Raw genomic sequence first — 16,909 nt, 5'->3', positions numbered from 1 at the left:
ATGCACAATCATTATTCAATCACTTAATTATCTCATTACCTCCAACACTGATTCAGTGTTACATTAAACAGCCTGTACTGTGCACACTAAGCAGTGTTCATTTCATCTGGGCAAACCCATGTGGGGCCTACATGGAAACCGAGGACAAAACTGGCTGGGTCCCAGTTAGATAGCCCAGGTCAAACCCATTTGGGCCCCACATGGCTGTGCTGGCTGGGATTGTGCTTGCAAACGTTAATCATTTTGATATTCGTCCCATAAAGATCAACAGAGCGGCTGCCAGTTTACCAAAGGTTGAATTTACACAACAGGTTTTTGCAGGTCATTTACGGGAAATCTGAATTTGACTGCTCTTACTCTTCATATTTATGAGATCTTTATTAATCTCCCGCACTGAATTTGCATTTGTGTTTTTCATTAGGCACTGTTTCAAAAGACTTTATTCAGATTTATTCAGAGTCTATATGTTAAATGAACTTAATATATATATTTTATTTATAAAATGTATGAAAAGTTAATTGTGTATCACACAGGAGATTCATAAAGATCTCATAAGGATTTGAAAAGTGAATGGCAGTCAACCATAAAAATTACTTGCTATACTGTTAGATTGTAGATCGCTGAACTGAAGTGTCAGTTTACTTACAAAACAAATGCAAAAAAACAGAGAGAGAAGTTTGGACTGTGAGGGTGACGGAGGCGGGTATAAATCTGAGCTGCTGCAGGTTCACACACACACACACACACACACACACAGACACGATGGACGTGAAGCTGCTGTGTCTGACTGTTGTTCTTCTCTCCTCACCCCTCCTCACACTGTGTGACCCGCTGTGAGTATTAAACACACCGTTTGCTCATAGAGTTACTAATAATCAGTTTAAGATTTCAAACGCTGTGATTTGATCTCCTCAGGTTTGTTCTGTCAGCTCCTAATTTGCTGAGAGTGGGTTCCTCAGAGAACGTGTTTGTGGAGGCTCAGGATTACTCTGGAGGATCTTTTGATGTAAAGATCACAGTGAATAAATACCCAAAGAAAGACAGGGAGATACTGTCCAAAACAGTGACACTGACTGCAGAAAACAATTACCAGATCCTTACAGATATAAAGGTGAGAGCTCCATAAATACAGTGATGTTTCATTCTGTAACATGGTGAGAGTCAGGAGCAGGCTGGGAAGCAGATCCACGTCCAGGTTTATTCAAATAATCCACAAGGTCATAATCCACAAGGTAACTAGCATAAACAAATAAAAACACGATAAACCAGAGAATGTGATTTCAGCGACTGACAGAGAACAAGGGCTATATACACAGGCAGACAAGCTTAACATGATAACAAGGGGCCGTAGATAATAAGAAACACCTGGAGACTAATCAACTTGAAAACTTACAAAGAACTACAAAACATGGTGTAAGACAGGAGATAACATAAGAGACCAGGGGCTCGTTCTTCGTACGTTGCTTATTACATCCGAGATCAAATGACACATCCAAGATGATATCATCGTGCTAATCATGATCCGGCTAATTGGGTTCTTCGAACTCACCTGTTGTTTATGATTAGTATAGCTGGATTGAGTTATCTGAGATAATTGCGCGTTCATGCGCTGGTTTAAAAGGGGATATGTATCGATAGTAGAAACATTGATCAGCAACGCTGCTATCGGCTGCTCAGCGTGGCCAAAGAGCGCGCTCAGTTTTTCTCCTCAGCAGAGCAAGAACTAATAGTCGAAGTTTATTCAGAATTTTAATGTTTAATCAAAACGCCAGGGAACACCTCAAAGTCTGCAAAAGCCAGGAGAGAGGGCTGGCAAAAAGTAGCAGACAATTTAAATCCGTTAGAAGTGGCCATAGATGTTTTTATTACTTAATATCACCTATATTTTTGTATTTTAATAATTGCATAATTACTTTGTTCATTGTAATGTAAGAGTCACCACACTAGAACATGGGAACAAATAAAAGTGAAGTACAAAAATATTCTACATTATGGTAATTTTTTGTTATATTATAGTCTCTTTTATAAAAGGCACTGTTAAATAAATGGTTGTCTGTTTATAAAAGCAACCAAGAAAAAGGCTGAGAAAAAAAGAAAAGATCTTAGTCTTACACTGTAAAATAATTTTTGCTGCATTAAATTAAGGCCGTATAGTCATTTCAACTGTTAAATCTTGAGTAATGATGAATTGCTTTGACTTGTGAAAGTGAAAACTGATAAACTTATGTTAATGTAAAAATATTTTGCCATGAGTTATTGATCACATTTTTCCCGAGTGTAGTTCATTGTAATGACATTGTGTTTTCCTCTTTTGTGCACTTTTACATGATACACCAACACTTGCAAGGGCGTAGATTTGGTTTGAACATTGGGGGGGTTGAAGTTTGTGTCTGCATATTTTTCATGTGATCATGGTATAAATATTGGGGGGGGGGGGGGGGGGGGGGGGGGTTGTAATGTATAGATTTAAATATTGGGGGGGGTTGGGTCCCCCCCAACCCCCCCACAAATTACGCCCCTGCTTGTATCTGTTCCCAAGAAAGTATAGTGGCTGAAATATGTGCAGTAAGTGGACATTTTCTAACTTTCCAAAGGAAAGAAAGTATAAGACTTTGTAATGTCCATTTGTTTCCATTGCACCGGGCAGTGAATAAACCCTCTCAGATAATTGTCATATGGAGGAACTAGCCTACCTGCAAGTGCATAAATAACTTTACTTAATCTATACTTGTATGCTTTATGGCTGCAATATAAGTTGCAGGATTCCACATCTACAGAAAGGCCTACAGAAGAGTCTGCACAGACAGAGGAGACATAGGCCTACAGGTGGGCAGTGTATAGCCAACTTTTCCTTTTTATTTGTTGCATGAGGCATGTGTCTAATATCTCTTGTTGTAGGCACTTGACCACTGGCTTTTCTTTATAAAGAACAATTGAAATAAAACTCAAGGAACTAAGCATATGTGTCTTTTATTAAACATTTAATGAAAAGTGTTTTTTTTAATATGGCACATGCAACAATGTCACAGGCCCTGCAGGTGTGCAACCCTCAGACTTCTTCAGACACTGAAATCCTCCCTTTAGCCAAAGTTCATTTCATTGTGTGCCCTTGTCCTGCTAGAGCTGCATTGGTTTGGGTCAGGGAATGGGGTCATAAAACACCTGTCTGCAGGAACATGTCATAATCACCTATGAAAAAATGCAGTTCTAATAGGATCAGCATAAGTGTATGTAATACAGTGAGCTTGATATTTAATTGTGGAACTTTTCTTACCACTTTCAAATAATGTGCATAAATGTGAATCTCTGAAAATTCTTAAGTCATGCACAGATCCTGGCCATTTTTCTTTCACAATTGTGATATGAAAGATTTTAGTCAAATGCCTTTTTTTATTTGATATAATCTGGAATATTAAGAATCACAATAGTAACTGGGCTGCACATTTACATTGTGAACCCCCTTTCTGTTCACATAATCCCCTTCATTGAGGCCTTGATGGCAGCCTCCACTTTAAAATGAAAATTCTGTCATCATATACTCACCCTCATGTTGTTTCAATCCTTTATGAATTTCTTTCTTCTGCTGAACAGAAAGGAAGATATTTAGAAGAATATCAGTAACCAGACAGTTTCTGGTCTCATTGACTTCCATAGTATATATTTTTTCCTACTATGGAAGTCAATGAGACCAGAAACTGTCTGGTTACTGACATTCTTCTAAATATCTTCCTTCCTGTTCAGCAGAAGAAAGAAATTCATACAGGTTTGAAACAACATGAGGGTGAGTAGGCTATATGATGACAGATTTTTAAAGTGGAGTATATCCCTTTAAGCCTGAGTGGCATATAGGCTACTGTAATCAGCATGGTCATGATTGCATGATCCTCATAGAAAAAATTATTATAGCATAAAAAAACTGTTTTAAAAAAAAAACTGCTTTACAACATTGGGTCTTCAGTGGCTTGGAAATGCCACAAAAAACCCTAAAACTGTTTTTTAAACCTAAAAGCGCCAGGTTAACTCTGAATGACATGACAGACAGCACTTTCCATCAAGTTCTCCGCATCTCCAATAGTGTAAAGGAAAGAGCCACTCGCAAATAATCTTAGGGTACAGTTTATGCTGTAGTTAAAGCCCGACTCCGACAAGTCGAAAATAAATGTGCGTTTCCAACAAATTAATAATGTAAACGACAATCTCACGAGTCACGAGAAAAAATATATATCTCAGAAAGTGCACTATCGCGCTGCGCTGGACTTCCCGTATCAGCTCCGCTTATAAAGCTGGAATCTAATCCTGTTTACATGAAATAAGCCTGCTCCCGAGCAGGTTTAAGATTGCGCACATGTTGCTATGACAGCAAGTCCAGGATGAGCGTCGAAGAACCAAACAATCCAAGATCAAGCCAAATCGTCAACAATCAAATCCAGCTAACTGAGTTAGCGACGTACGAAGAACGAGCCCCAGGAACACACAAGACAGGGGAACACAGGCTGGGATAATAACACATTCTCATTATTTTATTATCACATAAAATTCAGGCTGACTGATTATCTGTTCTTTAGATCCCTGATGATCATAACTTGTTCTCTGATGATCCTCTGGAGAAGCAGTATGTGTATCTACAAGCTCAGTTTCCATCTCACACACTGGAGAAAGTGGTCATGGTCTCATTCCAGTCTGGATATATATTTGTACAGACAGACAAGCCCATCTACACGCCTGCTAGCACAGGTACGAGTATGTGCTAAGTAAAGTTCACAACATAATTTCGGGAGGAATATCTAATCTTTCAATTAACTGCTGGAGCATAAGCAGCCGCTCACCTTGCTCTGGCATCAGCTGTTTTGGCGTCCCTCCACCTCCCCAACTCCACCAACATCATTTAAATAACATAATTATAACATCTTGCTACCTCATCATGTAAGCATTAGTAGTCCCACTTATAGCATATATCTAAGCTCGAGCTGAAGCTGCTTCATTGAGCCCTCCATTCTGGACAGCAAGCCAAATACACTTAACCTTTTTAGCTTAAAGATTATATGGGCAAAGGAACTCATGAAATACTTGGAAAATATAACACACAATGTGAACTTTATACATAAGCATGACATAATTGTTTATTATTAAACTGACCGCTGCATGTATTCAGGGTTTGAATCTGAGTAAAAAAAAAATATATATTTTTCCTCTTTTGCAGTTCGATACAGGATTTTCTCTCTGACGCCCAACATGAAACCATTCAGTCAGACTAGAGTCACGGTGGAGATCATGGTACACACTTATATAAGTGCACACTGTTAACACACACACACACACACACACACACACACACACACACACACACACACACACACACACACACACACACACACACACACACACACACACACACACTCGAGACATTTCAGCTTTAATGAGCATGTACACTGCTGATCTCAGTAAACACTCAGTGTTAATGCTGATTTCTGTGTTTCTGAAGAATCCACAAGGCATCACATTTTCATCAGAGAAGATGTATCCAGTGAAAGGGATGAAATCTGGAAACTATGACATTCCTGAGGTTGCCAGGTGTGTTTGTGTGTGAAACACTGTGAAGACTGAACTTGCTCAACCCGAGTAAATTTAGTTTAGTGATCCATTATCTTACAACGCAGCTAATACTCATAGATGTGATCTGTGTTATGAGGTTTGTTTCATCTGTTGTATAATGCTTATTTAAAAATGTTTGGAAATGTTTTTGTTTCAGTCTTGGGATCTGGAAGGTTGTCACTCGGTACACACACACTCCTCAGAAGACGTTTACTGCAGACTTTGAGGTCAAAGAATATGGTAAGATGTGTGTCAACAAAATGTGTGTTGTGTAAATGCGATAAAACTAAAAGAATGTATTTATTTATTTGTGTCTTTTCTCTGGATTGGTTTATAGTGCCGCCAACATTTGGAGTCAGATTAAGACCCAGAAATTCATTCTTCTATGTGAGTGACGAAAGCCTGACAGTCGACATTGAAGCCAAGTAAGACAACATATGTTCTGCTTCAGTTTATTCAAAATTAATATTTAGTGTATGCACACACTGATTTAAAATAGATCTCTATGTAAACTACAAAATAATATGTGCTATTAGCATCCAAAACTTTTCATGAGTGTTTGAGATAGTATAAATTTCAAAAGCAACAAAGACATTTATCTTAGTCTCAAAAGGCATATTTTTTTTGAGTTGTGGTTATTCTGTATTTTACTGGTAGTATGAATATTGTTTGTGTATCCGCTCTCATGACTGAAGTTTCCTCGCTCATCGTTCCTCGCCTCCTCGCAGTGCAGTTAGAGGACTGAGATGCTCTTCTAGACGACTGAGATCCAGCACTTCCAGGTCATGGGCTGGAGGACGGAGGAGCGAGGAAACAAGAAAGCATCAGTTTGAGCATTGAGAAGCACCCACAGATTTTGGGGATGCTAGTGTGAACATGATGGATTATGGACAATATATTGATGTATGCTGTGTCTGAAAGAAACTCTGTGTGTTTATGTTTATAAGCATGAAGGACTGAGAAGACCTAGGAAGTGGATTTGAGGCAATATTTGGTTTGCAACATTTGTTTGCATAAATCTGAATGCATGGACTCTGTTTGCATTTGTTAAACGTTGTCAACATCAACAGCTTAAGGGAAAAGCCGTAACAGGTTTTATATATCATTTAATATGACTGAATCAACCTGCCATCAGTTGGTTACACCAGGGGTTTTCAAAGTGTGTGGCACAGAGAGCAGCTCCAGAGAATATTTAGCCTGGGAAAACCCAGACAAACTTCCGGCAAATTTAGATTTGCTCTGCAAGTCTGAGATAGGTCTGACTGCAGAACCGCAGAACCATACGTCATAGCAGTGTGAGGACGACAGCGCCAGCCTGACAGTCTGATGGCGGAAGTGGGCGCAGCAAGGCATTTAAACGATTTAATTGACATTTAATGTAATATCTCAAATATGATAAAATATAAGAATTATGATTTGTCCTATTAACAAAATACAATATACTACTATTAACAAATGTTAATAGTTTTTTTAAAAGTTAAAATTATACTTTATCAATTTGTTTTGTTGAGTCAAATGATTAACAATATAAATTGAACAAAGCTTAAAGGGTTAGTTCACCCAAAAATGAAAATTCTGTCAGTAATTACTCACCCTCATGTTGTTCCAACCATGTCTTTCGTTCATCTTCGGATCACAAATTAAGATATTTTTGATGAAATCTGACGACTGCATCACTCCTCCATAGGCTTTCAGAGGGACCCAAACTCGCCGGCCCAGAATAGTTATTAAAAACATTGTTAAAATAGTCCAAGTGACTACAGTGGCTCTACATTAAGTTTATCATGCGATGACAATACTTTTTGTGCGGAAAAACAACAAAAATAACGACTTTATCCAACTATTAGTGTTCTTCAATGTGGGCCTCTGACGAGAGTTCACGGGAGCGCCAGGACGCATGCGCGAGAACTGAGATTACAGCGTTCTTCTTCTACTACTACTACTTGTTACTGGCTGCTCACTCCTTGGGAGTATTACCGCCAACTAACTTATAAAGAAGTGCAGAAAATGATAGGCCGCTCAGCTAAAATGATATCAAATGCTTTAAAATGGCAACCAAAACCAGAAAGACGTGGAAGAAAATGGAAAACTACCGTTCGAATGGATCGAAGAATAGCCAAAATGGCAAAGACTCAGCCAATGATCAGCTCCAGGGTGATCAAAGAAGATCTAAAGTTACCCGTGAGTACTGTAGCAATTAGAAGACGCCTATGTGAAGCCAAGCTATCGGCAAGAAGCCCCCGCAAAGTCCCATTGTTGGCCAGCCCAATCCCCGGACCTTAATCCAATAGAAAACCTGTGGGGTGACATCAAAAAGACTGTTTTTGAGGCAAAACCAAGAAATGCAGAGGATCTGTGGTCTGTAGTGCGATCGTCCTGGGCTGGAATACCAGTTCACAGGTGCCAGAAGTTGGTCGACTCCATGCAACACAGAAACCGTGGTTATACAACTAAATATTAGTTCAGTGATTCACAAGAAAGCTAAATCTTCAAGCATTTTTCAGTTTATACAGTAAATGTTTGACTTTGTAAAGAAAAATGCAGACACTGCTATTTTTTTGAACAGCCTAATATTCCATTTTCTTCACTTTCTATAAAGTAATAACAAATTTGATACATTTTTCTTCATGTTTTGATCTTGAATAGAATGTGCAGTGTTCCCAATGCATTTTTGTGTATTGAAATAAAAGTTATTATTAGGATTTTGAGCTTTACTCACTTTTTTAAACACACTGCTATTATTTAGAACACAACTATATATATATGTACGTATATATATATATATATATATATATATATATATATATATACACAAAATGAGTAGTGTACATGCTCATATAAAAAAAAAAAAACTAAAAAAAACCTTAAAACCCTCATGTTGTTCAAAACATGTATGACTGTGGACAAAGAAAAGAAGGTAGTTAGACAAACGTTCAAGCTGCTTTTTTTCTATGTAATGAAAGTGGACGTGGATCAAGCGCAGTTGTCGTCACTGTTCAGATTTTACAGCAGAAATTGTCTGTGCTTTTATAGGTACCTGTTTGGACAGAAGATGGAAGGAAATGCGTTTGTGATGTTTGGTGTGATGGACGGTGAGAAGAAAACAAGTATTCCTTCTTCTCTTCAAAGAGTTCAGGTGGGAGACATTAAACCGTTTACAAGCTGGCATCAATCTCATTTCTCCTCACCTAATGGATGACTTGAATAAAACAATAAAATGATTTTTACTGCGTCTTGTTGACTGCTGTTGTCTTTCTGATATGAATAGATTAGGGAAGGAGAAGGTACAGCAGAACTGAGCAGGGAGATGATCACTAAGACCTTTCCAGACATTATCCAGCTGGTTGGACGATCAATCTATGTTTCAGCCAGTCTTTTAACAGAAAGTGGTAAGACTCAACAGATACTGTACATCTGTATGTTTACATGCCTGTGTGTGAATGTATATGAGAGGCTAATCCTGTGCGTGCGTGTGTGTGTGTGTGTGTGTGTGTGTGTGTGTGTGTGTGTGTGTGTGTGTGTGTGTGTGTGTGTGTGTGTGTGTGTGTGTGTGTGTGTGTGTGTGTGTGTGTGTGTGTGTGTGTGTGTTTCAGGCAGTGAAATGGTGGAAGCAGAAAGGAGAGGCATTCAGATTGTGACGTCACCGTACACCATCCACTTCAAAAAAACACCACAATTCTTCAAACCTGGGATGACCTTCGATGTCTCGGTATAAAACATTGACAAATAAGTAAACATCATAAACTATTTAAGTTTGCATGAAATGGAAGTTGCAGTTTTTTCTTCCCTATTGTGATGTGCAAAAATAATCCAGTTTATTTGTTTTGGTTTAATGTAAAAAATATTTATTTTAGGATATTTTAGGATAATTGAACTTAATTAACTTAATTGTTTTGGACAAAATTAAGACTGTTAACCTTATTCAACTAAACGGCATTGGATTAACCTTATGTAATTAACTTAAGTTAATTGAAATAAATAATGTTACATAAACCCAATGTAACCTAGTTTCGTGGAACCTGTTGACATAAAAACGTTAATTAAAGCCAACATAGCATTTTAATATATATATATATATACACACAGTATATATATATATATATATATATATATATATATATATACAGTACCAGTCAAAAGTTTGTAAACACTACTATTTTTAATGCTTTTGAAAGAAGTCTCTTATGCTCATCAAGCCTGCAGTTAAAAAAAAAAAAAAAAAAAAAAAAAAAAAACAGTAATATTTTGAAATATTATTACAATTTAAAATAATGGTTCTCTTTTTTAATATACTTTAAAATGTAATTTATTTTTGTGCTGCAAAGCTGAATTTTCATCAGCAAGTACTCCAGTCTTTGGTGTCTTATGATCCTTCAGAAATCATTCTAATATGCTGATTTATGATCAATGTTGGAAACAGTTGTGCTGCTTAATATTTTTTTATAACCTGAGATACTTTTTTCAGGATTATTTGATGAATAAAAAGTTAAAAAGAACTGTATTTATTTAGAATAGAAATCTTTTGTAACAATATACACTACACTCTTAAAAGAGATGTGTTAAAAAACAACACACAGCATGTGTTGATGGTATTTTGACACATGTTGTGTTGTGTATATTTTTAACACACAATGTGTGTTAAAATGTAACTCTGGATAGAATAGCACTGGGTGGAGGAGAGTTTGTGTTTATGAAAAAAATTATAGGTATTTTTATATGGTATCCCATAAAATGCTCTAAAATATATAAAACAATACATTCAAATAAATAAATTCAATCTTAATTCATGAAAACTTAAAGATTAATGGGTGTTTTTTGCAGCCAATCACATCATGCCTCTTTTTCAATGTCTTTTTCAAATGCTGCTTTCACTTGTTATTAATAACCAGATTAACTTTATTTCTGTCAGACTCTACAGAAGCTCTTATTGAGAATTAACAGGTTTTGGTGTTGATGATTCATTGAATGTTTCATTTAAAGTCACCAGAATCGTGATTAGTGTCAGCTTTATTTGGGCTCTTGACCCTTGACTCTTTAACATTAGTTTACTCTGATTGCTGTAAAAGTGTGTTTATTTGAACACATTTGAAACAGCAGAAATAATCATGAGAAAAACATGCTCAGATAATAATATTATCACTATGAACATGTAAAAATGTTAAGCTAAGCAAGAGTTAAATATTTGAAAGATTAGTGTACTTTTAAAAGGATTATCATATTACAATTAGCTTCAAATTATTTTTAAATACCGTTCGTACAGGACTTTACAGACTATGGTAACAAACAGACATCAAGCATCCGCGTATGAATCTCAACAATGGTGAAAAACGAAAAGCTTCATGCCGCAATTCATGCTGGGTGCCACCATACACATCTCATCCATGACTCCCAGCATGCATTGCGGCATGAAGCTTTTCGTTTGTCACCATTGTTGAGATTCATACGCGGATTCTTGAGGTCTGTATTTGTCTAGCTTCTGCTGCAGATTACAATTTTTGGAAAACATGTTTTAATATGATGGATAGCATGATGTAGTATCACAAGATTGCTATAAATAACAGCACATAAATAAATTAAATGCGCACCATCCATATACTCATAAACTTGATCAGATCAGCACTTGTTCATTATGACATCATCAAGAAACATCTGATCATATTATCTCTTGCCAAATGTATTTTATTAAAATACATTAAAAGTAGCCAGAAAAAAACTAAAAGAAGAATAAAGGGTCAAGAGCTCAAATAAAGGAGCCATTAATCACGATTCTGGTGACTTCAAATAAAACATTCAGTGACGCATCAACATCTAAACTCAGTTAATTCTCAATAAGAGCTTGTCTATGTAGATTCATGATGTCTAAAACATCCAAATGTTCAAACAAACTCTTTATTAAACGTCACTGGACTCCATAAACACAAGTTAACAATACGTTTCAGTGTTCGTCCAAACACTCAGTTGTAAAAACACAGAAAGTGACTCTGGCAAATACACACCGACTACAGTCACATGTGACACATATCTGACACAAGTTGTGTAACTATAACACATTAGTGTGTAAAAGGTTTTAACACACTTCTGTGTTAAGAACAATAACACACTGATTGAGTTAAAAGTAACACAAAATGTGTTGTCCTTAACTAGACACACAGGTGTGTTAAGATATAACACAGGTTGTGTTGTTTTAACACATCCATTTTAAGAGTGTTTTAATTGGTCACATATATGACATCTATGGCACAAATTGTGTGATTTATGACACATTAGTGTGTTAAATATTTTAACACACTCACTGTGTTAAGAACAATAACACACTGGTTGAGTTAAAAGTAACACAAAATGTGTTGTCCTTAACTAGACACACAGGTGTGTTAAGATATAACACAGGTTGTGTTGTTTTTAACACACCCGTTTTAAGAGTGTACCGTTCAAAAGTTTGGGAACAATAACTATTTTTTTTTAAGAAATTAGTACTTTAATTCAACAAGGATGCGTTAAATTGATAAAAGGTGATGGTAACGATTTATATTGTTAGAAATGTTTTTATTTTGAATAAATGCTGTTTTTATGAATAAATGCTGTTAACGTTTTACTCATCAATGAATCCTGAAAAAAGTATTCCAAAAAAATATATTAAACAGCACAACTGTTTCCATCATTGATAATAACTGAGTATCAAATCAGCATATTAGAATGATTTCTGAAGGATCATAAGACACCAAAGACTGGAGTACTTGCTGATGAAAATTCAGCTTTGCATCACAAAAATAAATTACATTTTAAAGTATATTTAAAAAGAGAACCATTATTTTAAATTGTAATAATATTTCATAATATTAGTGTTTTTTGTTTTTTGTTTTTAACTGCAGGCTTGATGAGCATAAGAGACTTCTTTCAAAAACATTAAAAAATAGTAGTGTTTCCAAACTTTTGACTGGTACTGTATATATATATATTTCTTTCTTTTTTTTTGCTTTGGCTTCTATAAAAGGTTTACGTAACAAATCCTGACCAGACTCCTGCTGAAAATGTAGAATTGGAGGTCAATCCTGGAGGGGTCAGAGGTCAAACAAGAGCCAATGGCATTGCTAAGGTTACCGTCAACACTCCAGGAGGATCTTCTACACTGCAGATCACTGTAAGACCTGCAAACTTAACTAATGTTCAGTCACTTTCACTGAAGAACTGGTGGAAAATAGATCAGTTAACATATGTTGAACAAGCAATGGAGTATATACTACACAGCACATCAGAAAACAGTGTATTTGTTCTTTTCAGGCAAAAACCAAAGATCCACAATTAACAGACGGACAGCAGGCAGTGAAGATGATGACGGCTCACGCTTACATTCCCAAAGGAGACTCCAAGAACTACTTTCACATCAGCATTGATGCTGCAGAGCTTCAGATCGGTGATCAAATGACAGTCGATCTCAACACAGGACAAAGTCCAGGAGTCAAAGATCAAGATTACACATACATGGTAAAGATTATAGTTATTTCATATTCAGCTGCACCACAAATGTATTTATTATATCAATATTTGATTAACTACCACAACTTGTGTTTGAAATCATATGAATATCATAAATACTGTTAACTCATCTGCCTCATTTTCAGATCTTAAGTAAAGGTCAGATTGTTCAAGCAGACAGGTTCAAGAGGAGAGGACAAGCTCTAGTGACGCTGCCTCTACCTGTAACCAAAGACATGGTGCCGTCCTTCCGCTTTGTGGCTTATTACCATGTGGGCTCGTCTGAGGTGGTGTCTGATTCAGTCTGGGTCGACGTGAAGGACACGTGCATGGGAACGGTGGGTCAACCATCACAAGAAATGGTTGAAATGCTCATCAACTAGATCTGATTCAGTGTCTCTCGTTTTAACAGCTCAAGCTTCAGGTGAAGGACAAGAGGAATACCTATGGCACAGGAGATGAGGTCAAGCTGCAGATAACTGGAGATCCTGGAGCTAGAGTTGGGCTGGTGGTGGTTGACAAGGCTGTGCATGTCCTTAACAAGAACAGACTCACTCAGACTCAGGTGAAGGACCTTCATCAGCTCCTCAACAGCTTGTAATTTAGCTAATAAATGATATCTTTGTTGCTTTAGATCTGGGACGTCATAGAGAAGCATGACACCGGCTGTACGGCAGGAGGTGGAAGGGACAGTATGGGGGTTTTCACTGATGCAGGTCTGATGTTTGAGTCCAGCACCGCAGGAGGAACCGACACCAGAACAAGTATATATGTATATTTGTAATTTATTCAATTTTAATAAAAAGACTTGTATATTTTATTTAAAGGTGCTATAAGCGATCTCACGCGTTTTTTAGGCCAAAACATTTTTTTTCCTCCCTAACACCTCACTATCCGCTAGCTGCCTGTCCCCTGAACACACTGTAAAACACGGTCTCTGCAGACAGCCCACGCTCCACAAACTGCAGCAAAAACAAACTGAGCAACAAACAGAGCGACCCGCAGCACGAAACATAACAAACTGTTCCAGCCAATAACCGACAAGAATGATGTGGGGGTGGGGTTCGGGGGGTTAGTGCGCGGATGAGGAGGAAGGAGGGTCTAGCTAGCCTCCGTTTTGTTTGATAATAATTCAAACATCAACAAGAGGTTACGCCAACCGAGATCGCTTATAGCACCTTTAATATTTCACTAAAATGAATCCATAGGGGCAGTTTCCATGAACATACAATTGAAATAATTTTCTACATATTTATGAATGTCTCCAGTATCTATTATTTTAACTAATTTAAGTTGGTATGATCGGCGCTGGAAAAGCACTGCACCAAGTTCAATTGTAGTGAATTCCCTCTCACACATTAGAGTGCTGTTGTAAACTCAGAATCGAAGACCAGGAGACTTGTTTGTTTCTTCAGCAGGATTCTTTATTGAGAACGCGAGCTGTCGGTAGCTGTAGTCACCAAAGTCTATCTGAGTTCTATACAGTATAGTTTTTATACATTTACAAGGAGGTGGGACTTTTGGAGGTGGAGACAAGTCAAACAAAGCAGAGGGATGATTCTTGATTCAATCAAGAATAAGCATAACACTATCATTCAAATGATCCAATCAGCCTGATAGCATCACCCATACCTTCACATGATAATAGTTTAACTTGGAGTCATGTCACTGTTCAGGAGGTGTATACAGATACAAAGGTTAATGTCCGATGACTGGGTTGCTTGACTTAATCTTCTTTGAACTGTCAACTCACATGAACATAAATTAAACTGTCATCATCTATGCCTCACATGAACATAAATTAAACATATTCCCACAGTGCCATATGCTAATTTCATTCTAATTAAATTTCCTCTAGCGCCGGAGTGTCCCTTCCTTTCAAAGAGAAGACGGAGATCACTGGGTGAGAATCTGCTCTTATGATTCAACCCTTTAAAGATTAAACATGTTTTAAAGTTCATCTCTGCTGTTAAATATGTTGTTTATCTGTCATTGTGGCTTGAATGATCCCTGTATTGGAAAAGTTAACATAATCTTGAGGATTATCAGAACATGCTAGTATTGATCCAGCTATGATGTCTACAGAGCCCCTAACGGAAAAAATATGAGATGGGAAGAAAAATAATATGATAATGCTTTTGCTTTCTCTCAAAAATGTATGGCATTCCCCCGAGAAACTTTCAGAAAATAAATAATTGATTAAACAGTGCAAATACGAAAGGGCTCTAGCACCAATCAGGGCTTTCGAACCCTGATACATTTTTACTTGACTTGATTGTTTGTCCTTTTGCTCTAAAATGTAAATTCTGTCACATTTGTATCTGTTACAACAGATAATGATGATGATTATACAGACTCTGATGATATCGTGTCACGTAGTCAGTTCCCTGAGAGTTGGCTTTGGGAAGAGATTGATCTATGTGAGAATTGGTGAGTAGGAGAGCCGGTCAGTTGAGCCCCGTTTACACCCTTAGCAAATGATGTCATTCAACATGAGCTGTTGGCGACATTGTGTGTGTGTGTGTGTGTGTGTGTGTGTGTGTGTGTGTGTGTGTGTGTGTGTGTGTGTGTGAGAGTATGATAGTAAACAACCATTAAAAGAGTACTTCAACAGTCTTGTATTTTCCTCATATCTCAGTCCAGCACCCGTCACAGAAAAAGTGATCCTCCTGAAAGACTCTATTACTACCTGGCAGATCTTGGCTGTCAGTCTGTCACCAACACTTGGTAAGATGAAGCTGCAAACACAGGATACATGGTCTGAAAAACATCATCATCATCCAGGAGCTGCTGCTTTAAACCCTTCTGTGTGTCTGTGTTCCTCCTCAAAGGCATCTGTGTGGCAGAACCTGAGGAGATTATAGTTTTTAAGAGCTTATTCATTGACCTCAAGATCCCTTATTCAGCTGTGCGCGGTGAACAACTGGAAATCAAGGCCATTATTCACAACTACACACCAAGGAATCTGAAGAAGGTAGATATGATTTGATATTAATTTTTTTTTATTTTTTTTTTTTATGTAACTATTTCTGTTGGAGTCAAATCATAGAAATATCAGAAATATCACACATTTCATGTTCAGTTGAAATGCATTTATTTTGGAGGTCGTTTCCTCTAGATATTGAAGTGATTTGTGTCTCGCTCTCCTGTTTTCACAGGTGCGTGTGGAGTTTATGGAGACAGAAAATGTTTGCAGCTCTGCCAGTAAGAAAGGCAAATACAGAACAACAGTAAACATTGACAAAGACTCCAGCATAGCGGTTTCATATGTGATTATTCCCATGACGCTGGGAGATCATGATATTGAGGTGAAAGCTTCATTATTTGAGTATGAGGATGGAGTGAGAAAGACCCTGAAGGTGGTGGTACGTCTGATGGCATTTCTGTCAATTTTGATTTGGTCATTCATTAATGTAATCAATAGATGTTTGTCATATTTTAAATAGATAATCTCTCTCTCTCTCTCTCTCTCTCTCTCTCTCTCTCTCTCTCTCTCTCTCTCTCTCTCTCTCTCTCTCAGTCTGAGGGTGTGCTGACTCCATTACACAGACCAAACGTGGAGCTCAATCCTGTTAAGAATGGTGAGATTTACTGTGAACCACAAATTAACACTGCTGTGTTACTTTCATTAAACAACATTACACACATTATACTTTCAGCCAATTATGAAAAAAAAAAAAACTTTTCTGAATATCATTATAGTTTGAGTTAATCAAGAGATCAGAATGAACTCCTACACTTTTGTAGTTACTCCTACTCTTACTCACCAAAAGTGTACAAAATTTCACCAACTCATTACTCTTCCTCCATCTTCCTCTTTGTCTCTGTTTCTCATCCCAAATGG

General features: G+C 37.2%; 1 protein-coding gene across 3 annotated transcripts in view; it reads left to right on the top strand.

Annotated features, from left to right (window-relative positions):
- The first annotated feature begins 735 nt into the window (after positions 1-735).
- The window catches only part of LOC307152153 (complement C3-like), a 78,515-nt gene continuing 62,341 nt past the window's right edge, over positions 736-16,909 (top strand). For all 3 annotated transcript variants that reach the window (XM_079860561.1, XM_079860559.1, XM_079860560.1), the window contains exons 1-21: positions 736-833; positions 916-1,111; positions 4,566-4,734; positions 5,201-5,274; positions 5,483-5,571; positions 5,750-5,832; positions 5,930-6,017; positions 8,626-8,728; positions 8,861-8,981; positions 9,186-9,301; positions 12,584-12,730; positions 12,871-13,074; positions 13,212-13,403; positions 13,478-13,630; positions 13,700-13,829; positions 14,924-14,968; positions 15,399-15,495; positions 15,704-15,792; positions 15,897-16,039; positions 16,224-16,430; positions 16,586-16,646. In XM_079860561.1, coding sequence (XP_079716687.1) covers positions 763-833; positions 916-1,111; positions 4,566-4,734; positions 5,201-5,274; positions 5,483-5,571; positions 5,750-5,832; positions 5,930-6,017; positions 8,626-8,728; positions 8,861-8,981; positions 9,186-9,301; positions 12,584-12,730; positions 12,871-13,074; positions 13,212-13,403; positions 13,478-13,630; positions 13,700-13,829; positions 14,924-14,968; positions 15,399-15,495; positions 15,704-15,792; positions 15,897-16,039; positions 16,224-16,430; positions 16,586-16,646 — 2,578 coding nt within the window. In that variant the 5' untranslated portion in view covers positions 736-762. The remainder of the gene's footprint in view (positions 834-915; positions 1,112-4,565; positions 4,735-5,200; positions 5,275-5,482; positions 5,572-5,749; positions 5,833-5,929; positions 6,018-8,625; positions 8,729-8,860; positions 8,982-9,185; positions 9,302-12,583; positions 12,731-12,870; positions 13,075-13,211; positions 13,404-13,477; positions 13,631-13,699; positions 13,830-14,923; positions 14,969-15,398; positions 15,496-15,703; positions 15,793-15,896; positions 16,040-16,223; positions 16,431-16,585; positions 16,647-16,909) is intronic.

The sequence above is a fragment of the Squalius cephalus genome (assembly GCF_949319135.1).
Source record: "Squalius cephalus genome assembly, chromosome: 2".
Lineage (NCBI taxonomy): Eukaryota > Metazoa > Chordata > Actinopteri > Cypriniformes > Leuciscidae > Squalius > Squalius cephalus.
This window is presented reverse-complemented; position numbering and strand designations above follow the sequence as displayed.